Here is a 26,131-nt window from a genome sequence, read left to right as displayed (position 1 = left end):
ACCCGCGGGGTAGACAAAGCATGGGACCCCTGGGGCCTCTTGGTAGAAACAGCTTTATTAGAAACTGGGCTGCGTGACAGCGACATGCAGACGGGCGCGTGCGAGCCGAGCCCGCCGCCCCTGGGGCAGAGCTTTGGGCTGGAGCATGTGCTCACGCGGCCGCCGACCCTGCTGAGTTCAAATGCTGAAAACCTAGGACATGGTCTGCAGAACTGAATTCTCATGTGAAAGCCACGTTAGGGCCAGGCGTGCCGCACGCCTCTCGTATTTCACGTATGTAGGAGCTAGGTGTTGGGAGTGAATATATGTGGGAAAACACCCTGACGTTAGAAATTCAGCATTTTATCAGGTAATGGTTTTCCTTGAAATACCACTAGCTGGTTGTGCCAAAGAATCACTAATCCTAAAACTCAAAAGAAGAATCTTGGGTCTTGCAGCGATTTGCAACATAAGAACGCTGGTGGGTGGGACAGTCCGGGGCTCTGGCCTCCCTGCTGTGGGGGTGTGATGATCCGCCCTGGTCCCCAAGCCGCCGGCCGGTGCGTGGGCAAGCCGACACCAGTGGGCCGGTGGAAACAGCCCTGGGGAGCACTCGGTGCCCCTGAGGCGGCAGGCGCCTCTCCTCTCTGAAAGCGCCGTGGCCGCCAGCCGTGGGAGGCGCCGCAGGTGTGTGTTGCATGCACGGCTGCTGAAGGTTTCCAGGGCCACCCCCAGGCGCCCCCCCCACCCGGCGGGGTCGCAGAGGCCGCTGAAGCTGTCTCGGCTTTGGAGCTGCCGTCTGAGTCCTGCGCCCTTGGACGCGGGGCCTTGGCACAGGGGTTCCCGCCCCATGGGGACGTGTTCTCAGTGGCGGGTGGTGGGCACTGGGGCTGTGGGGGACTGGGAGTGGCCGGTGGGAGCTGCGAGGCCCTGGCAGGCTGCAGGAGGCTGGCCAGGGTGAAGGCTGCGAGGCTTGGGCACCCCCACCCCCTCAGGACAGAGTGAGCAGCCAGCGCTTGGGGCGGAGGGCAGGATGTCTGGCAGGGGCGAACTGTGAGCCCAGGGCTGGGCTGCGGCCCCCGGAAGACTCAGGGGTTCACATGGAAGGTTCCAGAACCCTTGGGAATTTGTCGTTAGCAGGGGGACCAGGGATCCGTCTTGGCCCTCTGTCGTGGCAGACACAGGCAGACTCACGCAAACACTGCTCGGGGGCACCATCCAGGTTACAGTCCGAGGGGTGTGGGGGTGTGGGGCTCTGGAAGCAGGCTGGGCAGCTGGCAGGCTGGGCAGAAGCTGTTTGTCTCTGAGAAACATAAAGAGCGTTCGGGGGTTCGGCTCCTGGGGAGCCTACTCACCCTGGTCTGGTTTACATCTTACATCTTTCAATTTACAGTCAGCCTCCCGGTGCCGTCTCTGGGTCCGTGTCTGAGCCCACACTCCGTCCGATACCCTTCCTGGGCTGCAGGGGGTCCCCGTCCACCCCCGGCCTGCCCCATGTGCACCCCGTGCTCCGGCCCTCCGCCTCCGCTACTGGAACGTGGCTCTCATCCTCCGCAGCTTGTCCTGGATCTTCCGGGAGTGCTTCTCGCTGGCCGCCTGCCGGGGGCCCGCCCCGCTGTCCGCCGCCAGTACAGCGATGTCGGCCCCGCTGAAGCGGGCGATTCTCTGCTTGAGCTGGGACTGCAGCTTGGGGTCAGGGGCGAACGTGTAGGGGTTCTCCTGGAACGCATGGACCTGGCTCGCCACCTTGGCGATGTTCCTGTGTTGGAAGAAACGGGACGTGAGTGTGCATGAGTCTCGGGGGCAGTGTTGCGGCCGGTCCCAGCCAAGCTGCCTCAGAGTTCAGGCCGCGAGGGGCCAGTCTGCTGTTTAATCACAGGTCAGACCTCATTTCAGGGCCCAGGCGTGTTCATCCAGCTGCCCCGCGTCTGTCCATCCCTCCCTCCCTCTGTCCGTCCATCCAGCTTTCATTCCACAAACGCTGACTGGAGATGTACTGTGGGAGGCCTGGTGAGTGCTGAAATCCCCACGATAAGGAAGCGTGAGGCAGCCCGAGGCAGCAAACGGATGCACATGGGTTATTCCATCTGGGTGGGTTTGGTGCTCTGCGCTTTGCCCCAGTCCCGTTCAGTGACGTGGCACCCAGGGAACTGGCCACGCAGGGCGCCGGCCTTTGCCTCCCAGAGCTGGGCGTCAGGCGGCAGCCAGCACTCCGCGGGGCATCCGGAAAACGGGGGTCTCTGAGCTGCAGGCCTTGGTTCTGCCTAGGGAGGCTATGGACTCCTCAGACACATGTGCCCACCCTGGTTTGGGGCGAAGATGCGGTGTGTTCCATGTGAGTGCCTTCACTGTTAATGAGGAGACAGGTGTGCAAACACACGCACCCGTGAACCACGTCAGAAGAGCAGACACAGCGGAATCTGGCCAGGCCCTTCCTGGACTGTGGCCTTCCTTAATGCCCGCGTCCCCTTTGATGGCCATGGACCTCTTGCAGGAAGTGTGCACTGCGGATAATAGTGTTATCTCTAAACTGCTGCTTTCAGTGACTGAAGGGGTCTCGCAAGCACAGCTGGGGGCGGTGGGCTCCGTGCCCCCTGGGCCCTGCTCGCAAAGCCAGGCTGCTGCCCTTGACCCCAAGGGGCTGGGCCAGCCTCCGCCTGACTGCGGTGTGAATGGTGTGGGCGGGGCGGGCAGGATGGAGTTGTGGTGGGGGGGTCCTTGCAGACAGGCTGGCCCTGAGCTGGAGGCACCGTGGGCCTGGGGCGCTGCAGAGGGGTGGACGTGGCCGGGAGCCTCTGGAGAGGCTGGCCTGGGCCTGGATGCCTCACAGGCTGAAGTGAGCAGTGACCCTCTCTGGGGGTGTCAGAGTCCCTGGTTGGTCACGGTGAAGGTGGTCATAAGTAGTGCCCAAGCTGCTCCTCCCCCGTGGGTCCCCAAGTGTGCTGGCAGCCGAAGGGGCGGGGGCCTGACAAGGGGTCCAGCAGGAAAGCAGAGGCAGGATGGAGAGGAGAGGCGGCTTCAGGGGGCTGGGGGGGTGGCTGCACAGAAGTGGGGTTCAGGGTGTGCCTACTCTCCCAACAGGAAGGGAGGGCGCAGTGACCTTGGGGCGGTGTTTGGGGCCATGGACGCCAGCAGTGTGGGAAATGTTTACCGTTTGTGGAGGAGGCGGCAGCTGGGGTTCACCCAGGGGAGCGTGTGGCAGCCTGGGCCGGGGTGAGGGCTGGGTGGGGGCAGCTGGTCCAGGCCTCAGAGGAATAGGAGGAATGGGGAGACCCCTCACGTGACTTGCTCACCTGCGGGCCCCTCACCTGAGCTTCCTCACCTGGTGACCCCTCACCTGCTTCCTCACCTGTGGGCCCCTCACCTGAGCTCCCTCACCTGTGGGCCCCTCACCTGAGCTGGCTCACCTGCGGGCCCCTCACCTGAGCTTCCTCACCTGGTGACCCCTCACCTGCTTCCTCACCTGTGGGCCCCTCACCTGAGCTGGCTCACCTGCGGGCCCCTCACCTGAGCTGGCTCACCTGAGCTCCCTCACCTGCGGGCCCTCGCCTGCGGGCCCTCACCTGGCTGGCTCACCTGCGGGCCCCTCACCTGAGCTCCCTCACCTGCGGGCCCCTCACCTGAGCTGGCTCACCTGAGCTCCCTCACCTGCGGGCCCTCACCTGAGCTTGCTCCACCTGTGGGCCCCGTTGGTCATGGTGAAGCCGCCCGTCTCCAGCTGCTGGACGTGCATGGCCAGCAGGCGGGCCGAGGGCAGGGTGGGCTGGGCCCTGAGGCGCCGTCCTTCCATCAGACACAGGCTGTCACTCTTCAGGAAGACCTGGGGCCCAAACGGGCATTAGTGAGCAGGGGTGGGGGGGTCCCAGGCGCCCAGCAGGGCCAGTCGGTGCGCGTGGGCACCACACCTCGACTTGCCGTCCAATTCAAAATGCCCTTTGGCTCCCGGGCTGGGGGGTCCAGGTTCTGCAGTGCGTGGGCACAGGAGGAACACTGACCCCCCAGAAAGCCGTGCGCTTCTGGCTGCTGAAGTGCTGGTTCCAGAAGCACGCCGAGGGACACCCACCCAAGTCAGACTGAGTGCCGGCCAGTGGCAGGGCCCCGAGGGACGCTCACCCAAGTCAGAGCGAGCGCTGGCCAGCGGCAGGGCCCCGGGTCTGCTGTCAGCCGAGGACACAAGGGAGCCCTCCCGCTAGCAGAGAGCTGGACCCAGGCTGGACACAGGCTGCTCCTGGCACCTGGCCCCATCAGCCAGAGGCTGTGTCCTTGCCGACTGTCTCTCGACGGGCAGCCAGGAGGCACCCACACGCCCCGCGGGAGTCAGACCCGTGAGGCACAGTCGGCAGGCAGGGCTCCTGGAGCGTCCCTGCTGCCTCTGCCCGGGAGACAGGATGGCCCCAGGGGAGACTGGGAGGCCGTACACGGTCCTGGGGGGGCGTGGGGTGGGCGCTGTGAGGCAGGCAGCCAGGCAACCCGTCCCGCCACCCATCACCCGCCTCCCCTGGGGGGATGAGAGCTCCCTGGAGCTCATGCACACCGGTACCTCCACAGCTTTCAGCTCCTCCATGACCTCCGCTATCTTCGCAGGCAGAATTCTCCAGGCCTAAAATAAAAGCGCAGGTGAAACCACTGGCCCCGCAGGGGCTTCCTGCCCGGCTGCGGCCGCGCCCCCGAGGGACGCACCGGTGACTGTCGCACAGCCGTGTGCTCCAGGCCGCCCAGGATCTGCATGGCCGTGGCAAAGTTCCTCTGCTCGTAGCAAGACTTCGCGATCAGCAGAAACTTGGAAAGCAGGTTCACCTGCAGCTGAAACCAGAGGACGAGACACTCACATCCTGAACTCCAACAGTGGAGGGGCAGGGTCGCTGATGGGGTGGGCGGAGCGGGCAGAGAGGGGCGGGCACAGAGGCAGGCCAGGTGCCCTCAGTGACCCCTGCACAAACCTCGGCTGAGGACAGACGGGGCAGCAGGGCACGCCCCTCTGGGAGCGGGGACAGGGAGCCCGGCAGCTTCTCGTCTGCCCGGCGGGTGGGACGGGGTTGTGGCGCGTGCCTCCATGGGGTCACTGGTCTGCAGGGCAGAGCGCTGGGTCGGCTGGGAGCCCCCAGCACCGCCCCCCACTCCCGAGGGAGTCTCTGCCCACGACCCAGTGCACGGCCCCTCAGTCAGTGCTTGGATTTCACAGGACTCCAGTGACTCCTGGAAGATTCTGGAGGGTTCACTTGACCCCTCCTTTCAGAGGTGCCGCATCTTGCGAACCGTGGCCACAGTCAGCGCCGTCCTTCCAGGGGGGACACCACCTGCAACCCACCGCACGCCCTGCTCCTGGGCTTGGCCAGCGCCTGGGTCCTGGGACAGCCTGGGGGGTCACTCAGCACGTGGCCGCCCCCCTGCCTGGCGCGAGGACATTTACACGCCTGCTTCTCCCGTTGACGTCTGTTTTCTTCACAGGTCTGAACAGATGCAAAGCAGGAGGTCTCCAGCCAGTGCAGGCAGAGCTGTCCCCATACAGGGGCTGCCTTGTACGCTGGAGTCCCGCGGTGGGCTCCTCTGATGACCGGCCTCCCGCCCCAGGCCCAGCCCTGAGGCCTGTGCCCCCGCTGTCCCCACGTGGGGCTGAGTGACACTTCCCGGGATGGCTGGTGCGCTGCATGCTTGGTCCTTCGCCGTCGGTGGACATGGGGTGGCGTCCTCGTCTCAGCTGCTGTGTCCCGTGACTTCTGCGCCCGCTGCTGAAGCCAGAGTCCTCATTTCCCTTTGTTCCTACCGTTACTCATCTAAAACAAGGGCTTCCCTGGTGGCTCGGGTGGTGAAGAATCCGCCTGCAGTGTGGGAGACCTGGGCTCGATCCCTGGGTCGGGAAGATCCCCTGGAGAAGGGAAAGGCTGTCCACTCGTGTTCTGGCCTGGAGAATTCCACGGACTGTGTAGTCCCTGGGGTTGCAGAGTCAGACACGACTGAGTGACTTTCACTTCCGCTTTCAGACACATCACGTCGTTTCCTTTTCTTTGTGACCTTGTGTTTCCACGTTCCCAGGGACGTGATCTGAACGGGATGCGCTGTTACCTCCAATGGCTTTTGTTCAGTCCAGTTCAGTCGCTCAGTCGTGTCCGACTCTTTGTGGCCCCATGGACTGCAGCACGCCAGGCCTCCCTGTCCATCACCAACTCCCAGAGCTTGCTCAAACTCATGTCCATCCAGTTGGTGATGCCATCCAGCCATCTCATCCTCTGTCGCCCCCTTCTGCCTTCAGTCTTTCCCAGCATCAGGGTCTTTTCAAATGAGTCAGTTCTTCACATGGTGGCCAAAGTATTGGAGTTTCAGCTTCAACATCAGTCCTTCCAATGAACACCCAGGACTTATCTCCTTCAGGATGGACTGGTTGGATCTTCTCACAGTCCAAGGGACTCTCAAGAGTCTTCTCCAACACCACAGTTCAAAAGCATCAATTCTTTGGCACTCAGCTTTCTTTATATTCCCAACTCTCAAATCCATACATGACCACTGGAAAAACCATAGTCTTGACCAGATGGACCTTTGCTGGCAAAGTAATGCCCCTGCTTTTTAATATGCTATCTAGGTTGGTCATAACTTTCCTTCCAAGGAGTAAGGGTCTTTTAATTTCATGGCTGCAGTCACCATCTGCAGTGATTTTGGAGCCCAGAAAAATAACATCAGCTACTGTTTCCCCATCTATTTACCATGAGGTGATGGGACCAGATGCCATGATCTTAGTTTTCTGAAAGTTGAGCTTTAAGCCAACTTTTTCACTCTCCTCTTTCACTTTCATCAAGAGGCTCTTTAGTTCTTCACTTCCTGCCATAAGGGTGGTGTCATCTGCATATCTGAGGTTATTGATATTTCTCCCGGCAATCTTGATTCCAGTTTGTGCTTCCTCCAGCTCAGCGTTTCTCATGATGTACACTGCATATAAGTTAAACAAGCAGGGTGACAATATACAGCCTTGACCTACTCCTTACCCTATTTGGAACCAGTCTGTTGCATGTCCAGTTCTAACTGTTGCTTCCTGACCTGCATACAGATTTCTCAAGAGGCAGGTCAGGGGGTCTGGTAGTCTCATCTCTTTCAGAATTTCCCACACTTTATTGTGATCCACACAGTCAAAGGCTTTGGCATAGTCAATAAAGCAGAAATAGATGTTTTTCTGAAACTCTTGCTTTTTCAATGATCCAGCAGGTGTTGGCAATTTGATCTCTGGTTCCTCTGCCTTTTCTAATACCAGCTTGAACATCTGGAAGTTCAAGGTTCACGTATTTTTGAAACCCGGCTTGGAGGATTTTTAGCTTTACTTTACTAGTGTGTGTGAGATGAGTGCAATTGTGTGGTAGTTTGAGCATTCTTTAGCATTGCCTTTCTTTGGGATTGGAATGAAAACTGACCTTTTCCAGTCCTGTGGCCACTGCTGAGTTTTCCAAATTTGTTGGCATATTGAGTGCAGCACTTTCACAGCATCATCTTTTAGGACTTGAAATAGCTCAACTGGAATTCCATCACATCCACTAGCTTTGTTCATAGTGATGCTTTCTAAGGCCCACTTGATTTCACACTCCAGGATGTCTGGCTCCAGGTGAGTTATCACACAATTGTGATTATCTGCGTCGTGAAGATTTTTTTTGTACAGTTCTTCTGTGTATTCTTGCCACCTCTTCTTAGTATCTTCTGCTTCTATTAGGTTCATAGCATTTCTATCCTTTATTAAGTCCATCTTTGCATGAAATATTCCCTTGGTATCTCTATTTTTCTTGAAGAGATTTCTAGTCTTTCCCATTCTATTGTTTTCCTCTATTTCTTTGCACTAATCACTGAGGAAGGCTTTCTTATCTCTCCTTGCTATTCTTTGGAACTCTGCATTCAGATGGGTTCATTTTTCCTTTTCTCCTTTGGTTTTTTTTTTTTTTAATATTATTTTATTAGTTGGAGGCCAATCACTTTACAACATTTCAGTGGGTTTTGTCATACATTGACATGAATCAGCCATATAGTTACACGTATTCCCCATCCCGATCCCCCCTCCCACCTCCCTCCCCACCCGACTCCTCAGGGTCCTCCCAGCGCACCAGGCCCGAGCACCTGACTCATGTATCCCACCTGGGCTGGTGGTCCGTTTCACCATAGATAATATACATGCTGTTCTTTCAAAACATCCCACCCTCACGTTCTCCCCCAAAGTTCAAAAGTCTGTTCTGTACTTCTGTGTCTCTTTTTCTGTTTTGCATATAGGGTTATCGCCACCATCTATCTAAATTCCGTATATATGTGTAAGTATACTGTAATGTTCTTTATCTTTCTGGCTTACTTCACTCTGTATAATGGGCTCCAGTTTCATCCATCTCATTAGAACTGATTCAAATGATCTCCTTTGGTTTTTGCTTCTCTTCTTTTCTCAGCTATTTGTAAGGCCTCCTCAGACAGCCATTTTGCCTTTTTACATTTCTTTTTCTTGGGGATGTACCGCCTCCTGTACAATGTCACGAACTTCGGTCCATAGTTCATCAGGCTCGCTCTCTATCAGATCTAATCCCTTGAATCTATTTCTCACTTCCACTGTATAATCATAAGGGATTTGATTTAGGTCATACCTGAATGATCTAGTGGTTTTCCCTACTTTCTTCTGAATTTAAGTCTGAATTTGACAATGAGGAGTTCATGATCTGAGCCAGTCAGCTCCCGGTCTTGTTTTTTCTGACTGGATAGAGCCTCTCTATCTTTGGCTGCAAAGAATATAGTCAACCTGATTTTGGTGTTGACCATCTGGTGATGTCCATGTGTAGAGTCTTCCTGTTACATCCTCTGGCCCAACTTTTGAGTTTTGACTGTTTTCTGAGGCCAGAGTTTACACGTGTAGAAGTCGTCTCCGGGTTGTTCTGACGGCACAGCGAGCGGCACACAGCGCGGGGACCGTGTGTGTTTCAGGCTCAATCACCACGTCCACCCAGGGCGCTTCCTGCCCTCGTCCCCGCCCCGTCCGGTCCCTGCTGAGGCCACACCGCCCCGTGGATGGCCCTCCCTGCATCCTCTGCTCACAATGATGCTGGCTCCGTCCCCTGGCCACTGCCCGGGTGGGTCTGGAGTCAGCTCTGGCCTGCGACGGGGGCGCCAATGCCCCTCCACATCCTCCCAAAGCGCTTGGAGGCCTGTGTGACACCCCACACAAGGTGAGGGGAAAGCTGCACATTGGTGTTGCTCTGACGGACATCAAGGATTGGAGCAGACGGGGGCGAGGGCAGGCTCCCAGTGCCCGTGTCCCGGCACAAGTGAGGAGGGGTCAGTCTGTCAGCTAATAAACCCCTGAGGTTGGAAGCTTCTCTCTGAAAGAGGAAAGACTGGGGAACTCTGCATGTGTTGGTGGGCCTCGGGGCTCCCTAGGGGTTCAGACAGCTCAGGACTTGGGAGAGGAGACGCTGCAGAGGCTCTTGGTGCGGCATGTGCACGTCAGGCTTCGTCATCAGTGGTGGGGTGGAGGCTGGGGAGCCGCGGGGTCCCCTGCCTTGAGTGCCCTTCGTGCACGCCTGCTCCAGGGGCTTCAGCTCGGGATGCCTCCGTGCACCCCCCACGTGCACCCCCCAGCAGGAGGGCTCGCACAAGGAGGTGCCCTCACCACTGGCACCCCTGACCCCGTGCTGGGGCCAGACCCCTGGGCACCGACCTTGGAGGTGTGACTGGTCACGATCTCGGCGGCCACCCAGGTGCTGACGTCATCTGCGCTTCTTAAAAGTTGTAGCAGGTATTTGTCCTGGACGTAGTTGGGCAGAAATAAGCTGCAGGTTTTTGCTGACAGAGACTCAGAAGAGCTGGCCCTGCAAGAGATGCAGACACAGGTCCAGCATGTCCCAGCCAGGACACGGGGTGGCGCGGGGGCCCCGAGGAGGGGGTTGGTGTCCAGCCCAGAACCACAAGGCACTGCCTGTCAGCCAAAGTGTCCGGGAAGGCATTTCCACCCAGCGAAAATAACAGGGTAGAGCCTCAAGACCCTCGGCCACCCCAGCGTCTCAGGCTCCGCGGACCTCGATGGACACTCACCTGGGGACCGCTGCACTTTTGTCTGTGACGCCCAGGGCCCGCGAGTTTAGGAAGTGGACGGGGTGGCACTTCTGAAACAGCTCCTGCCAGGGACAAGGACAGAGAGGGCGGGCAGCGCCCCATCTCAGGGCCGGGCATCGGTGGGGGCTCTCCATGTTCACCCAGACGGCGGCAGGGGGTAGGGGTTGCTGGGTCCCTGTCCCTGCCGCCGCGTGACGGGACCCGGGAAGGGGCGCCTGGGGGCTGGCCGCCCGCCCGGTTCCAGCAGGGGGGCCCCGCGCGCTGTGTGGACCTGGCGCCCCACCTGCTGCAGCAGCGTCAGCTGGCTGAAGAGCTGCTGGGTGCTGTACTCAGTCAGGAAGTAGGGCCCCTTCTCGCCGGCCTTGGTGTAGGGCCCGTAGAAGTCCTCGAGGAAGCAGGGCTTGGGCAGGGCCGACGCGATGCTGTACTGTCGCTCCTTGTGGGGCAGCGCCAGCCCGCTGCCCCGGGAGAGCCGCCAGGGGAAGCTCTGCAGGGTAGGCTCCCCAGTCAGGGCGGGCCGGGGCAGCCTAGAGCCGCAGGGCAGGGCCCCGCCTCCCGCCCGCGGCCGCACTGACCCCGGGATTTCAGCGGCTCCCCCGCGGACGGAGCTGTGCACTTTCGTGCTGTCTGCATGAGTCACGGTGAGGCCCCCCGAGCCCCTGCCCCTGCTCCTGGCCATATCCCGACCCTGCCCTTGGCCCAGGGGTCAGGGAGGCGGGGCGGTCTGGGGCGCTGGTCCTCTGTGGTCCTTGTCCGGGGCCGACAGGAAGTGCCAGCCTCACAGGGCCGTGCCCTGGAGCCGCAAGACGGACTGTGTGTTGCATGCGCGCGCCTCTGCCTGTCTGCGCTTGTGTATAAAGGTATGCACGTGTGTGCCTGTGTGTGAGGGTCTATCTTCCCGGGAGAGGCCGCACCTTCCGGGAGACGGCGTCCTCCGAGAGCCTCTTACACAGGGCGTTGAGGGGCCTGGCGTCCTCCTCCACCTCCTTGGGGTCCTCCAGGTCTGTGCCACGCAGGGTGCCCTCGGCCCGCCGCTCGGTGCCCACCAGCAGGCCCAGTAGGTGCTCCGCAGAGCCGTCCAGAGGCAGGATCTGGGCAGAAGCACGTGGGGTCACCTGCTGCCTCCCGGGGGTTGCGTCCCCCCCGCCCCCCGCCTCACCTGGGAGGAGAGGTAGTCCTGGAGCCTCCCCAGGAGCCCGGCGTTCCTCACGAAGTCCACGGTGTAGCAGTCCTCCAGCCAGGCCTGCAGGAGGCAGAAGCTCCGCCTGTAGATCTTGGTGAAGGTGGAGGTGGGCTCCTGGTGGGCCCTGGAGGCAGAGGAGTCCTGAGCTGGGCAGGGCCCCCTGCGCCACCCCTAGATGGGACGGGGGTGGGGGGGAGCGTGGCTCTGTCTTTTGGGGGCACCTAAGCCCCACCCCACCTGCCCTCCCACCTGGGCAGGAGAGGGGCCGCTGCAACCACCACCCCCTCCAGCCTGCCCCGAGGTTGGGAAGGCATTAGGAGTGGTGGGGTGGGCTCTGTGGGTAGAGAAGATGGGGGCAGGGTCTCTGAGTCCCCTCCTGGGGCGCCCAGCCTGACCTTGTGCGGGAATCTGGGGGCAAGGACAAGCCAGCTCAGAGAGGGCGAGAGTACGTCCAGCACTGCCCACCACCCTCTCCCGTGCTGAGCCTGCCTGCTGGCCGAGGCCCTTGGAATCCCTCTACATCCTCCAGTCCATGGGGGTCCCACCTTCCTTGTCCCCACCCTGCTTCTCCTCCTCCGTGGGCATCAGTGCCTGCTCCTGGCCCGTCTGCACCCCCTTTCCGCCTCTGCCCTCGCCCCGGCCCTTGGTGCCGGCCCCCGGGGTACCTGGACAGGGTGCTGCTGATGCGGTCCAGCAGGAAGTGGAGGAAGTCGTGGGGGCTGCAGAAGTAGCGGAAGGTGTACAGAAACTGCTGCACGTAGCCCTCCAGGAAGGCGCCGCTGCGGGGGGGGTGGGGGGCGGCCGTCAGTGTGGGCCGGCCAGCATCGGGTCCTGGTGTGTGCGCGGGTGTGAGTGTGTGTGCGGCTGTGTGCACAGATGAGTGCGCAGAGGTGTGTGTGTGTGTGTGTGTGTGGGTATGTGTGCAAATGTGATTGTGCAGGTGAGTGCAGCCATGTGCACTCGTGTGTGTGCAGGTGTGAGCATATGCATGTGATATGTGTGAGAGTGCAGGTGTGTGAGTGTGTGTATGGATGTGAGTGTGTGGCTGTGTGCACAGATGAGCGTGCAGGTGTGTGTGTGTATGGGTGTTGAGTGTGCAAATGTGAGTGTGCAGGTGTGTGTGTGAGCGTGTGAGTGTGCGGGGGTGTGTGCACGTGGTGTGTGCAGATGAGTGCACAGGTGTGAGCATGCACGTGAGTGCAGGTGTGTGTGGGGGGGTGAGTGTGCAGGTGTGTATGGGTGTTGAGTGCAGATGTGTGTGTGAGCGTGTGAGTGTGCAGGGGTGTGTGTGTGTGCACGTGGTGTGTGCAGATGAGTGCACAGGTGTGAGCGTGCATGTGAGTGAGGTGTGTGTGTGTGTGCAGGTGTGGGTGTGTGTATGCAGATGTGAGTGCGGGTGTGTGGGGGTGTGAGTGTACCGCTGTGTGTGCAGGTAGGTATGTGGCTGTGTGTATTTGTGTGTGTGCGGGTGTTAGTGTGAGTGTGCGGCTGTGTGCATGTGTGTGTGTGCGAGTGTGTGTGAGTGCTTGCATGTGAACATGAGAGCCCTGTGCTGGAGGCACTGGCTGGACCACCACTCAGAACCAATGAGCCGGGGGTGGAGGGTACTGATCACATTAGAAATTCCTAAACATTCTCAGTCTGAAGACATTTTTTAAATTTTATTTTTTTAAAGGTTTTTTTTGGCTGCAGTATGCGGCTTGTGGGACCTAGTTCCCTGAGCAGGGAGCAAGCCCTGCATCCCCTGCATTGGAAGCTCAGGGTCTCCACCACTGGATGCCAGGGAGGTCCCTGAAGACTTTCTTAATCTCAGTTTTTGAGGCTCTCCCTGGGTCTCCTCATAGAAACCGCTAATTCAGAAAGCTGAGCGCGTGCAGGGGCCCTTCCCCAGCCGCAAATCACTGTCAGGAAAGAGGCGAGGGGGCGTTGGGTCCTCGACCTCAGGCAGGGCCCCCCTCGGGATGCCCCCGGAGCCAGGAGAGTGGGAAGGAGATGAGGGTCCAGGACTGAGGACCCCGGGGCCCACTGGCCCCGACACCGGCTGCCCGCAGAGGGGACTCCCTCTCGGGGGTGCTGTGCTCACGCGTGATGTCTCCTGGAGCAGTTTGGAGGGCTGAGGTGCTGAGTGACACCCCATCCTGCAGGGGAGGCGGAGGAAGCGGCCCCCGGCAGCCCCTCTGGGGAGGGCGACTGGTGGGGCAGAGGCAGCTGCCCCCGGAGGGTCCTGTCCCCACTGGCTGCCACAGCCTCCAGCCCAGAGAAGGGCCCGGGGTTCCGGAGCGGCGTGCTGAGCCCCTGGAGGCCACCCTGGGGTGACACTCCCACCATCGCGTGAGAGGAGGTCTGTGTCCAACCCGGTTGGGGCTGGGAGGGGTGGGCCCTTTAGGAAGCTGCCCACAGCCTGAGCCCCAGGTGGGGCTCGTGGGTGCATGGCGAGAAGGGGAGGTCAGGGGAGCCTGGGGGCCCCTCCCTAGTGCAGGCGAGCCCTTGGCCCTGCGTTATTATCTGGGGTCACATGGGCCTGAGGGGCTTCCCCGGTGGCTCAGCTGTCAAGAACCCGCCTGCAGTGTAGGAACCGTAAGAGATCTGGCTCTGATCCCTGGGTCAGGAGGATCCCCGGAGAAGGGCATGGCAACCTACTCCAGTTTTCTTACCTGGAGAATCCCACGTACAGAGGAGCCCAGTGGGCTACAGTCCCTGGGGGCGCGTAGAGTCATTGCGACTCAAGTGACTTAGCATGCGTGCACGTGAGCCAAACCCTGCCCACGCCCAGCGGCGCTGCGGAGAGCTGGCTGGGCGCAAGCTGCCCGCAGCCTCGGAGCCCCGTGTTAGTGAAGGGGCATCCGACCTGGGAAGCGGGGCGCGGTCACGGTGCCTTGGGGGTCCCAGTGCCTCAGGGGTCCTGCCTGTGTGGAGTCAGGAGTCCGCCAGGCTGTCAGCCATGGCGGCCGGGTTCCTGGGGTCTCCTTCAAAGTACCCCCTGCACACCTGACCCAGACCCACAGACCCGTGCGGTCGGGTCTGGGCCCCTCAGCCGGGAGCCTGGCCAAGGAGGCCAGCGGGCACTGAGACAAGCTGAGATTTCTGATGGAAACTACACTGAAATGTGCAGAGCCGTCTCAGGAGCACAGGGAGACGCCCCACCTCCTCCACCCCGCCCTGGCCTGCTCCGCCCTGGTCTCCGGGAGCCTGGGGGCGCAGGGGTCCCAGCGTCCCCCAGGCCTCACCTGGAGTAGAGGTAGGCCATGAGACCCAGCGGGGTGCCGGCCTGCAGGACGCGCGCCTTGGGCTGCCGGCTGCCGCGCGGGTGCTTGCTGACGTTGTAGAAGATGAGGGACGAGGACTCGTCCAGGGGGCTGAAGTCTAGCGTGTCACAGTGGGCGGCCGCGATGTTCACGATCACGGGCAGTGCGCAGGGCTCCAGGCCCCACTGCTCCGCGTACACGACCTGGGGCGCGAGTCAGCGCTGTTTGCCTGCCCGGCCATCCACTCACCCCGTCCGTGACCTGGGGCGGCCGCGCAGAGGCGGTGTGTTCCCGAGGGCTTAGCGGGAGGAGCCTCTGGAGGGAGGGGCGGGGCCTTGCCTGGAGGTACTTCTTGGCCAGCCCGAGGAACTGCACCTTGGACCGCATCTCTTCCAGCTGCCCTTTCAGCTTGGACAGCATGGTCTTCACCTCGGAGCCTGGGGGTGGATGGACTCAGCACGAAGCACCCAACCCTCTCAGGATGCCTGACCCCAGCCCGGCCCTGGTCCCGTGAGGCTACCTTTGTTCCGCTTCTCCTTCTGTAGGAGCTTCTGGTAGAACTTGAGGGTCTTTCGGAAGTTCCTCTTCTCGATCATGAGCTGCTGCTCCAGCTCCTGAAGAGGGAAGAGTCGTGAGCCCCCGGGGCCCGCCCTCGGGGGTTCAGGGGAGGCAGATGCCCACAGGGCCGAGGCGGGCCTTCGGGACGTCTGCGTCTGGTCAGTGGAACTGGGAGACATCTCAGTAGAGTGGAAAAAACCAGATTCGATGGACTCGCTCGAAACAAGGCGGCCAAACGTGCGTGGTGTCAGTGACCACCAGCCCTCCCCACCAGGTCGCCTACCCTCCCCGCAGCCGCCCAGGAGGAAAGGCCGGCAGAGCAGGGTGGGCGTATCCAGGTCAGAGGGGCTGCCTTCCAGAGAGAACTCAGGTGCTGCGTCCCCGGCTGGGGGGACCCAGGGCCATGCCTCTCATGGTTTCCTTGGTCTCGGGGATCGGCCGTGAGTGAGGATCCACGGTCACCTGTGGTCCCACGAGGCCCCTCTGTGGCCCCAGACCCATCCACTGAGGCCCGCACCCCACGCTTGCCGCCCCTCAGGACCCCTGTGCGATGTGGGCTGGAGGCCCCCACCATGTGCTCAGCCGCCTGGCTTTGCGCGAAGCTTGGACACGCCCAGCAGTGCAGATCCCGGCAAGCCCCCCAAGCCAGTCCTGCCTGGAGCCACACGCAGCCTCCAGGAAGGAACCCAGCACTGCACTTCCACACAGACCCCAAGGACCGCAGGGGCGTCAGCCAGGCTGAGACCTTAAGGATAAATGCGTGAACGAGGATTCGCAGGGCGGTCGGTGTGAGCGGGCGCCAGCCCCGCGGGCACAGCCTGGCAGCCACACTGGTGGGCTTGGCCCCCGGCGGGTTCGGGCGATGGGTCCACGTTTGACACTGGGTCTGCTGAATGTAGGTTATTTCCTCCTGCCCTAACCCGACCAAGCGTTGTTCTCATAGGATTAAAGGAGCAAGACAGATAAACGGGGATGACCTGAGGCACAGCTCAGGTTTGCTGGCCACTGGATTTACGTGGGCCTGAGGCAGACAATAAATAAAGCAGGACGCACAAGGTGGAAACCCCAGAAAGTGTGGACAAAGAGAAAAGGGAGGCAAATGTCAGCCAGTGCGTCCCACCTAAACGCCCGGAGCAAAGCCTCGTTAGCACAGCAAGCTGAGTGGAGACACGCGCGACCACAGGCCGCGACGCGGCCGGGCGGACGGCGCCCCCGCGTGGTCAGCGGCGGGAGGTGACCAGGCGCCCTCCTGCGGCTCTGCCCACCCCAGCCTCCTGCACGCGCGCCTGCTGGTGGCAGACATGAAACGTGTCCACGGGTTTTTTATGCCTTTTGTGTTTTCCCGAGACACCTGTCTGTAACAGACACGGTGGGTCTGCGAGTGTGGAGCTGGGGTCAGGGCCACCCGGGCCAAGAGCAGAGGACTGCAGGCACTCCCCTGCCTGCGCTCAGGTTCCAGGGGACACGCCTTCCGGGGGCAGGAAGAAGGGAGAGACACGGTCATCGGTCGTCCGCCCGGCGTTTCCCAGACCACCGCGCCCCTCGGGACCGTCCCGCGCGTGCACTGCCGGCAGAGCCGCTGCAGGACCTGGCGTGGCAGCCTTGTCCCAGCCGTGGGGTTGCCAGCAAGCCACAGACGGGGCCCAGCGCGTCTGGGACCCGAGCTGGTCTCCGTGTCCACCTTTAAGGACCACCTTCATGGGACGCAGGGGGCAGCCGGGCTCATCCACGGTCCAGTCTCCCTCCAGGAGCTGCCACACCTGGAGAGCCCGGGATCCAGGACAAGGGCCCCTCGGACCCCACCAGGCACCTGCCCAGGAAGCAACAGGCAGCACCCTCCCTGGCCCTGAGCACGGAGCGGGCTGGAAACAGGCTGCCTGTCCACACTGATATAACGCCACCAGCGACTGTGACTGTGACGTCCGAGGTCGTGACCTGCGGTGTCAGAGGTCATGACCTGTGACATTGGAGCATGTGCCCTGTGCCATCAGAGGACACTCGGGTCGGCCTGCTGCACTGCCCAGCAGGCAGCGGGGGCTGTTGGCAGGTCTGCGTGGAGCTGCCTCGTCAGGGGCCCCATCTCGGTCCAGCTGAGATCAGTGTGACAGCAGCGCCTTGGTGGGACGCTATGGGTGCCTGGGCTCGGAGTTGAGGGGCTGCCAAGGAAGCCCACCAGGGTTCGGGGACCCCCCCCAGGGCTTCTCTATTAGATTCAGTTACAGTGCACATGGGCTTCCCAGGTGGCGCAGCGGTAAAGAACCCGGCTGCTGGTGCACGAGACAGGAGACGTGGGTTCAGTCCCTGGGTAGGAAGACCCCTGGGGGAGGGTGTGGCCGCCCACTCCAGTGTTCTTGCCTAGAGAGTCCCATGGACAGAGGGGCCTGGCGGGTCACGGTCCCTGGGGTCAGAGAGCCGGGCACAGCTGAGCACACACACGACCCGTGGTCGCCAAGAGCACAGGCGGCTGCTGGCTCTCAGGACTGAGCCGGTGGGGCTCGCTCTCTCCTGGGGCTGGGTGGCCAGGTGAGGACACCGGGAAGGTGTGGTTGGACGGTGCTGAGGCGCAGGGCTGCGGGGGGGTGGGAGTGGGGCGCCTGGCCGCTGGCCGCTGACTGCTCCATCCTGTCTGTCCCCCGCGACCGCACCCCGCGTGGCTGTGGCCCAGGTGGGAGCCCTGGTCACTTCGGAGGGGAGGCTGCAGTCAGGGCTCCTGGTCATGAAGGGGCAGACCCCCGGTGGCCAGGCAGAGACCCTGGGCTCGGAGCTCTGGGGGGCTGCCCTGCATGCAGGCTGGCCAGGCCTGGACACTCCAGTCTGGGGCCTGCCGCCACCCTGCTGACCTGGGAGGAGCCGGGGCTGCCCCTGACCCGGAGGGGCACACAGAGTGTGCTGCCCACCAGAGAAGCCACCCTGGGCCCTGGCCAAGCTGACCACCACAGGCCAGGTGCTTCTCACCTCGTGATGCTGGCCCTGCCGCCCAAACCCGGCTGTGGTCCCCAGGGCAAGGTGACCTCCCTCCAGCCAGCCCTTGGTGATCAAGAGCCCAGAGAGGGAAAAGTTGGTTCCTGCCCCCGAGGTGGGGGGTGCACGCAGATAAGCACAACCCCCCTTGGAAGACAAACAGTGGGAGCCCCAGCCAGCATGGTGGCCGCGGGAGCAGGCGGGACCTGGCAGCCCTGGCAGGAACGTGTCCTCGTGGCCCACCGCGCGCCGGCCCGAGCACCACCCGCCGTTCCCCAGCCAAGGGGAAGCACGGGGCCAGCACCGACCCCCGGGCCAAGACAAGCACGGGGCTCACCGGGCTCTGGGCGTCGGCCGCAGGATCCCTGGGACCCTTCTGCGTGGCCAGCTCCTGCACGTAGCTGTGCACGTCGGCACCGAAGCAGTCAGCCTCGTAGAAGGCACTGCACCAGCCGGGGCTGCAGCTCGGCATGCCCACCGGGGCGGGGCTCACAGCCAGGCCGTGCTCGGGGGGCCGGGGGGGCTGGGGCTCAGCCTCAGCGCCCCTGGCCAGGCCCCCGCCCTGCGGCTGGGCCTCCGGCTGCCCGTCCCTCCCAGCTTTGACTGACTGCTGAGGCCGGAATCCCACTTCGAAGTTGCCCTGAGAGAGCTCGTCTGAGTCCACATCCGGCTTCTCCTTCCCTGGACAGAGGAGAGGGGGTCACACATGGCGACGCGGGTTCCGGGAGATAGTTCAGCCCTGACTGTTGGGAGAGGCATCAGGTCCCAAGGAGGGGCTGGGAGGGTCCTCAGGGTCGGGGTCCCTGGGTCCCCTTCTGAGTGGGCCGCTGTGCGGGGCGGAGTCAGGGAGGAGATCCCAGGGAACCTGGGACTGTTCTCAGACGAGGTAGAGGGACCTGGGAACCCGGGGTCCCAGCGGGCAGCGGGCTGTTCTCGGGCACCTCCACCCAGAGCACGTCCGAGTGTGTGCGTGGTACGGGGGCCATCCTGGGCGTGAGCGCAGCCACACTGCCTGGCCCCTAGGGCCCTGACGTGTCAGACGGCGTTTAGGGACATGACCGAGACTTCAGCTGTCAGGAGCCCAGGGCTCCAGTTGCTGGAAAGGCCTTGGGGTCTTAAGTGGCTGGTGCCCAGGAAAGATGCCATCGTCACACCATCACCACACTGCTGACCCAGTCCTCGCCCTTGCTGCCCACCGCGGGCCTGGGGAGCACTCTCCCCACCTGCCCCCCACAGAACGGACCCCCTGGAGGAGGGTCTCACCCCAGAGCTCTGTCTCACCCGACCCAAGACGCGAGGCCCTTCTGCTGGACGGCGAGCAGCTGCTTGGAGCGCGGATCCCGCTGTCCTCGGGCTGTGACCCGGTCTCTTCGGAAGCACTGCCATCAGAACGGAGAACCCTGCAGGCGCGCCCCAGGACCCCTCCCCAGGCTGATCAGAGGTGCCCCCGGGTGGGAGGTGGGGGCCTCAGGACAGAGGCCCTGCCCACACCTGTGGGACAGCCCGGCCGCAGGCATTGTGGACACGCGGGCCTTCTGGGCATCTGTCTCCCCCCGGGAGGGGGGCTGCTGCAAAAACAGGGCTGGGGCTGAGATGGGCTCCGGCTGGCTTGGGAATCAGGGCACCCGGCTGCTCCAGGCACAGGCCTGCCGGGTCCCCCGCCCATGTTGCCCTCTGCAGCCCCCCAGGAGGGGTTGGGCCGCAGGCAACCGGCCTCTCCTGAGAAGGATGGGGGCGGGGAGCGCTGGGGAGGGCCGGAAGGGGAGCCCGCCATCCCTGACTCCGGCAGCAGCCGCCTCACCTCCGACCCAGGAGGGAGCTGGGCAGGGGGATACGTCCCTGCAGGGGCACCCGCCCAACCCCATAGGGGCCCAACTCCCCTTCCTGCCCGAAGAGCGGTTGCGCAGGGAGCACTTCACCCGGAAGGGGGCCCTTGGTGGCTGCCCCGGGGAGCGCCGAGCTGGACGCGGGCTGGAGGCGAGCCCCCGGGGCAGGTGGGGGCGGGGGTCCGGGGGAGGAGCCGGGGGTCCGCGCCAAGGGTGGTCTTACTTCCCCGAGGGTGGCGTCCGTCCGTTCACCACCTTGAAGAGGTTCTGCAGCAGCTTCTCGCCCCAGTAGAGGTCGCAGAACTTCTCCGATATGGCCCCGCAGAACGTGGCGTAGGTGAGGTCTTTCAGGGCGTAAATGTACTCCCCTGCGTTGGCGGAGGGATGAGTCAGGATGTGGTGAGCGATTTTCCGGGTCCCCCTGGTCCCGGGGGCTTGCGGGGCTGGGCGCACAGCCAGGGGAGGGGCGGGCGCGTCTGGGACCCTCCTCCTGCGGCCGCGGAAGGGCCCTGCACCGCTCGCGCTGGGCCGCGACGTCGCGGCGGGCTCCTGTGGTGACCTCCCCCGTGCCCGCGTGCCCACCCCTGCTCCTGGGCCCTGTGGCCCCTCGTACCCATGATCAGAGCCTCCAGCCCGCGGTCCAGGTAGCCGTCGAAGGCAAACTCTTCCTGGATGAGGCGCGTGGCCTCCTGCAGTGACGGGCAGGCCGCCCCCTCCGGGAGGAGCGGGGCGTCCACGCCGGACGGACAGAGCTTGCAGTCTGCTGGCTGGGGCTGGCGTCCTGGGGCGTCCCCGGGACTGTCTGGATTCCCTGTGGCCGGGGAGGGGCCCTGTGGGGCTGACGGGGGGCCTTCAGGTTCCTGGCCTGCCTCCTGGGTGGTCTTGCTTCTAGGCGGCTTGGCTGGGTGGTGAGGGCTGGGGGGCGCTGTGGGGGGCCTGGGGGGCTGGGGCCGAAGCCCAACAGAAGATGCTCGAATTGGGACAGGCTCATCTGCCCCTCCATCCTGGGAGGACACCTGTGTCTCCAGGGGCAGGGTTGGGGCTGGAGATTCTGGCGGCAGCATTGAGGGCCCCTCTGGTGGGCTGGTGGGGGCTGGGGGCCAGGGGCACCCCTGGGCCGAGCCTCTTCGTGCTGACTCCCTGAGGGGCCCTGAGGGGCTGGGCGCCGGCTGCACAGCTGTCTCTGGGCCAGGGGCCTGCTTCCCATCACCCTGCAGGTCCAGCTGGCCTCCGTCCTCTGGCCGCTCGGCTGGCCCTGAGGTCAGGGTGGGCCTGTCCCTGTGAGTGGAGCAGACGACACTCAGGGGGTGCCTGGGACCCCAAAAGCCCCCGGGAGCTGCACTCACCTGCAGACACCTGCGTCCGCAGTAGGGACGATGGGCGTGGAGTGAGTGTCCGGGGTGGCAAGCGCCTCTGGCAGCAGCTCGGCCCCTCGGAGGCCAGAGGGCTGACCAGGCACTGGCCCCTGCACGGCCTCGAGCCTGCTGTTGCCAGCGAGCCACATGAGGTCTGGGGACAAACACAGGGTGACCGGGGAGGGTGAGGGCCTTCGTGGGCGCTGCCTTCCTGGGGGGCGGCCATAGGGAGTGCCGGCCATCGGGAGTGCGGGCCTGCGTGGGTGCTGCTTGGATGGGCCAGCAAGCCCAGGGCCACTGCAAGGGAGAGTCCAAGGAGAGAGCCTGAAGGAGGAGCGTCCGGGGCTGCCCTGAGCTGGGAGGGAGGGCGCGGCACTTGGCTGAGTGGCTGGAAGGTTGGAATAGGCCAGTGACCCGGATGCAGACGGGAGGCGCTGCGGGTCCTTGTGGGGGGTGCACTGGGAGACACGGGCCATGACGCGGGGGCGAGTCCCCTGCTCCGGCGGCTGGACATAGGGAGGCCTGAACGACAGGGTCAGAGGAGCCGGGGGGAGTGAGGCAGCGAGGCTGGGGGCCAGCTCTGGACACGCCATCTGGGGTCCTCGGCCACATCCAGCATCCACACGGGGCTGGATTCCTAGAGGCAGGGGAGGTGGGGAGGGCCAGTCCCAAGTCCTACCTGAGTGGGGTTGGGGTGCGGCTGCCAGGCTGGGGTCCAGCTCAACCACCGAGAAAGCGTGCTGCAGACTGATGGTCTCCTCTTCCTGGTAAACCTGGGATGGAAGGACACGGCCAGCTCCGCTGAGATGAACGTGAGGCCCTGGGGGCGCGGCCTCCGCAGCCCAAGCCCCCCCAGTGCTGACGGGCCTGGCTTCGGTTTCTCTGGAGTGGGAGCCCCCGAGGCACACAGGTTTCCCGGAGCAGCGGGTTCCTCTGGTTCCTGGGGTGGGGGCTGGTCATGACCGGGGCCGCCAGGCCTCATGTGGACGAAGGCAGACAGTTTGTGTCCACATCTGAAGGACAGTGTTGCCACTTGATGTGGCCCTGCCCGGTCAGCAGGCCTGGAAGCTGAGGGTCACTCTGCGACCCCCACGACGTGCCAGGGGTTCAGCAGAGACCAGGGAGGGGCCTGGCCCCCCGACAGTGGCACTGTAAGGCCAGAGGAGGGGGTGTGACCTGCCGCCCTGGCCCGGGGTCTCCACCTCCCTCAACTGGAAGAGGGGGAGCCTCCCCCCATGGCCCGGGGTAGCACAGAGGGTCTGCGGTGCCCGGCTTACCCGACAGGTCAGCGCCCTCAGGTGGGCCAGGATCTTACGGCTGTCCATGCCCCGCTGCAGGAGGTAACCACTGCAGGCCTGAAAGCAAGCACAGCCAAGCGTCCAGACACACGGCCACGCCACGCACGCCGGGGCAAAGCCTGTTGGAGCGCACGGTGGCAGCGGAGGCCTGGGGGCTTCTCAGCAGGAGGACCCCACGGCACCCCTTCATGGGGAGAGCCTGGGGGCCTGGGCTGCGATTCCGAGTCCCTGGTTGTCCTGGCCATGGTCAGCTGGGACGCCACGGAACGAGGGGCCACACCCAGCCTGCTGGACCCGTGGAGGAGGATGGGGAAGTCAGGCGTGTGGGGGTCTGTAGGGGATCAGGGGTCCATGCTCGGGCCCAGGCTGCCCCCTTCCACCTGGCTGGCGGATGCACTGGAGACCAGGACAACCTGGGGGAAGGTCAGGAGGTGAGCAGCAGAGGCCCCGTCCATAAGTGAACCTGCACCCTCCCCGTCTGACACCGCCCTGCCCCAGAGATGAGAGCTGGTCCCGACCCCGGGCCTCGAGTCGGGGCCCCCGCGGTGCAGGTACCTCGATGGCCTCCGCGGCCGAAGGCCGCTCCTGGGCGCTGCGTCTGGCCATGTGCAGGAGGAGAGTCTTGAGCCTGCGTGGCAGGGCCAGCTTGCGGTCTCGGGGGACGCTGAACTTGGCGGCCGTCCACAGGACCGCGGCCACACAGTATACAGAGGCCTGGGTGGGGAGAGGGGCGGGCCGTGGGCTCAGAACTGCCCCCAAGCGGGGGGCGTCCTCAGAGCCTGGAGGCCTCACCACAGACCCCGAGCTGCAAGCCAGGCTCTGCACGGCTGACCAATACCCACAGGCGTCAGAACCTCAGCGTGAGCAGGAGGACCTTGCTTTCCGCAAGGGGAAGGTGGCCTCATGGGGGCTCGAGGCCCGGAGTCCCCCGAAACCCTACCGTGCTGCTAAATGCTGAAAACAGGCTGTCTGAACGAAAACACGTCCTCCCGGGGCCCACAGAGGTCTGCTCTAGAGCGTGCTGACACAAAGGCGTGTCCCACACACTGCGGAGTGCCGAGGAGGGGCCGCTGCCCCTCTCTGTAAGTCTGTGGAGTCGGCCGCTTCTCCCCGAGGGCTCCCTCCGATTTGTATCCGACTCTTGTGTCTGCAGCCGATCTGTGACCAACATGAGCTTCCGACCCACACGTGGCCGATACCTTTGTTTCTCTCGAAAAGTGAAAGCGAAACCAGAGACACACCGCAGACGTGCGGAGTCAGGTGACTGTGGCCGAGTCCCCCCGGGGTCGTTCCCAGACCTGACGCACTCTTCAGTTCGATCTTGTTGTCAAATTCCTCCACCACGTCCGTCATTAAGTCTAGTCAACTGACAAGACAAGGAATCAAGCCCTGAGTTCAGCACTGGTGGATTTCCATGGCGTGAAGACTCGCGCGTGGCCGGGTCCCAGCCATCAAGGTGGTGCTGTGGAGCGGGGAGGGGGGAGACGGGGGCCTCTCCCTATGGGGCTCTCACCCCGAAGCACAGACACAGCCGGCTATGTCAAGTCATTGTTGTCCAGTCGTTCAATCGTGTCCGACTCTTTGCGACCCCACAGACTGCAGCACGCCAGGCCTCCCTGTCCTTCACTGTCTCCCGGAGTTTGCTCAAACTCATGTCCATTGAATCAGTGATGCCATCCAACCATCTCATCCTCAGTCACCCCTTCTCCTCCTCCCCTCAGTCTTTCCCAGCATCAGGGTCTTTTCCAGTTAATCGGCTTTTCACATCAGGTGGCCAAAGTATTGAAGCTTCAGCTTCACCATCAGTCCTTCCAATGAATATTCAGAGTTGATTTCCTTTAGGACTGACTGGGTGGATCTCTTTGTAGTCCAAGGGACTCAGGAGTCTTCTCCAGCACCATAATTTGTTCTTTGGTGCTCAGCCTTTTATATGGTCCAACTCACATCCATACATGACCACTGGAGAAACCACAGCCTTGACTGGACGCTGGGTTGGCAGAGTGACGTGTCTGCTTTTCAGTATGCTGTCTAGGTGGGTCACAGCTTTTCTTCTAAGGAGCAAGAGTCTTTTAAATTCATGGCTGCAGTCGCCGTCTGCAGTGATTTTGGAGCCTAAGAAAATAAAAGTCTGTCACTTCATCCACTTTTCCCCATCCGTTTGCCATGACCTGATGCCCTGATCCTAGTGTTTTGAATGCTGAGTTTTAAGCCAGCTTTTCCACTCTCCTCTTTCACCCTCCTCAAGAGGCTCTTTAGTTCCTAATTTAGTTTGGATCACTAGGAAGTTGCCAATTTTGAGTATTTACCAACTTCTAATTTGAGGTAACTAGAGGTACACAGTTGTAGGGGACGACCCAGAGAGGCCCAGGCGCCCTCATCAGCCTCAGCGGGGACGCCCGTCCAGGCTGCGTGCAGCGTCACAGCCAGGCCCCCGTGTGGACCCCGCGAGAGGCGGGGCTTTGCCGTCACCAGGATCCGACCTGGCCCCTCCAGCCTTGGTTGCGGGCAACGATTCATCTGTTCTCCATTTCTTAGTCTTGTCACTTCACACAAATGGGACCTCACGCTATGCAGCCTTCGGGGCTGACGCTTTCCTCTCGGCTCCGTCACTGCTGCCGCGGCTCTGCTGCTCTGCGGAAGACATCTGAGCCGAAAGACCTCCAGGCCGCGGCTGTGGCCGACAAAGCCGCCGTGAACAGTCGTGTCTAGGACTTCACGTGAACACGAGCTTCATCTCTCTAAGAACCATGTCTGGGCTGTCTGGGTCCCCATAGCGACGGATGAGAGTTCCCGTTGTTCCTCACCCTTGTCGGCCTTTGCTGCTGTCAGGGTTTTGATTTTAGCCTGTCTGCTGAGCGTGCGGTGGGAATTCACTGCTCTACTTTGCATTCGCAAGTGCCGTACGAAGTGCGACATCTTTCACGTGCTTACTTGCCATCTGGTATCTTTGGTGAGGTGTCTGTTCAAAATTATTGTGATAATATACAGCCTTGATGTACTCCGTTCCCAATTTTGAGCCAGTCTGCTGTTCCATGTCCAGTTCTAACTGTTGCTTCTTGACCCCTATACAGGTTTCTCAAGAGGGAGGTCAGGTGGTCTGGTATTCTCATCTCTTTTAAGAATTTTCCACAGTATGCTGTGATCCACATAGTCACATAGTCAAAGGCATTAGTGTAGTCAATGAAGCAGAAGTAGATGTTTATCTGAAACTCTCTTGCTTTTTCTATGATCCAGTGGATGTTGGTGATTTGATGTTTGGTTCCTCTGCCTTTTCTAAATCCAGCTTGAACATCTGGAAGTTCTCGGTTCACATACTGTTGAAGCCTAGCTTGGAGAATTTTGAGCATGTCCTTGCTAGAAATGTGAAATGAGTGCAATTGTGTGGTAGCTTGAGCATTCTTTGGCATTGCCTTTCTTTGGGATTGGAATGAAAACTGATCTTTTCCAGTCCTGTGGCCCCTGCTGAGTTTTCGAAATTTGCTGGCATATTGAGTGCAGCACTTTCACAGCATCGTCTTTTAGGATCTGAAATAGCTCAGCTCATCACCTCCACTAGCTTTGTTTGTAGTGATGCTTCCTTAGGCCCACTTGACTTCAGACTACCGGATGTCTGGCTCTAGGTGAGTGATCACACCATCGTGATTATCTGGGTCATTAAGACCTTTTT

General features: G+C 62.0%; 1 protein-coding gene across 1 annotated transcript in view; it reads right to left on the bottom strand.

The window, feature by feature from the left end:
• Positions 1-1,506: 1,506 nt before the first annotated feature.
• The window catches only part of KNDC1 (kinase non-catalytic C-lobe domain containing 1), a 50,401-nt gene continuing 25,776 nt past the window's right edge, over positions 1,507-26,131 (bottom strand). Inside the window, exons 10-33 of the mRNA XM_065919235.1 lie at positions 23,020-23,178; positions 22,444-22,521; positions 21,846-21,939; positions 21,543-21,803; positions 21,158-21,320; positions 20,425-21,089; positions 20,035-20,179; positions 19,787-19,945; positions 19,477-19,593; positions 19,267-19,364; positions 18,323-18,666; positions 14,987-15,080; positions 14,806-14,903; positions 14,449-14,669; positions 11,887-12,000; positions 11,198-11,345; positions 10,953-11,129; positions 10,322-10,525; positions 10,018-10,100; positions 9,644-9,794; positions 4,660-4,782; positions 4,520-4,579; positions 3,642-3,799; positions 1,507-1,738 (exon numbers count right to left, since the gene is read on the bottom strand). Coding sequence (XP_065775307.1) covers positions 1,507-1,738; positions 3,642-3,799; positions 4,520-4,579; positions 4,660-4,782; positions 9,644-9,794; positions 10,018-10,100; positions 10,322-10,525; positions 10,953-11,129; positions 11,198-11,345; positions 11,887-12,000; positions 14,449-14,669; positions 14,806-14,903; positions 14,987-15,080; positions 18,323-18,666; positions 19,267-19,364; positions 19,477-19,593; positions 19,787-19,945; positions 20,035-20,179; positions 20,425-21,089; positions 21,158-21,320; positions 21,543-21,803; positions 21,846-21,939; positions 22,444-22,521; positions 23,020-23,178 — 4,146 coding nt within the window. The remainder of the gene's footprint in view (positions 1,739-3,641; positions 3,800-4,519; positions 4,580-4,659; positions 4,783-9,643; positions 9,795-10,017; positions 10,101-10,321; positions 10,526-10,952; positions 11,130-11,197; positions 11,346-11,886; positions 12,001-14,448; positions 14,670-14,805; positions 14,904-14,986; positions 15,081-18,322; positions 18,667-19,266; positions 19,365-19,476; positions 19,594-19,786; positions 19,946-20,034; positions 20,180-20,424; positions 21,090-21,157; positions 21,321-21,542; positions 21,804-21,845; positions 21,940-22,443; positions 22,522-23,019; positions 23,179-26,131) is intronic.

This window comes from Muntiacus reevesi, chromosome 2 (assembly GCF_963930625.1).
Source record: "Muntiacus reevesi chromosome 2, mMunRee1.1, whole genome shotgun sequence".
Classification (NCBI taxonomy): domain Eukaryota; kingdom Metazoa; phylum Chordata; class Mammalia; order Artiodactyla; family Cervidae; genus Muntiacus; species Muntiacus reevesi.
The sequence above is the reverse complement of the archived record's forward strand: the minus strand, read 5'-3'. Positions and strand labels throughout refer to the sequence as shown.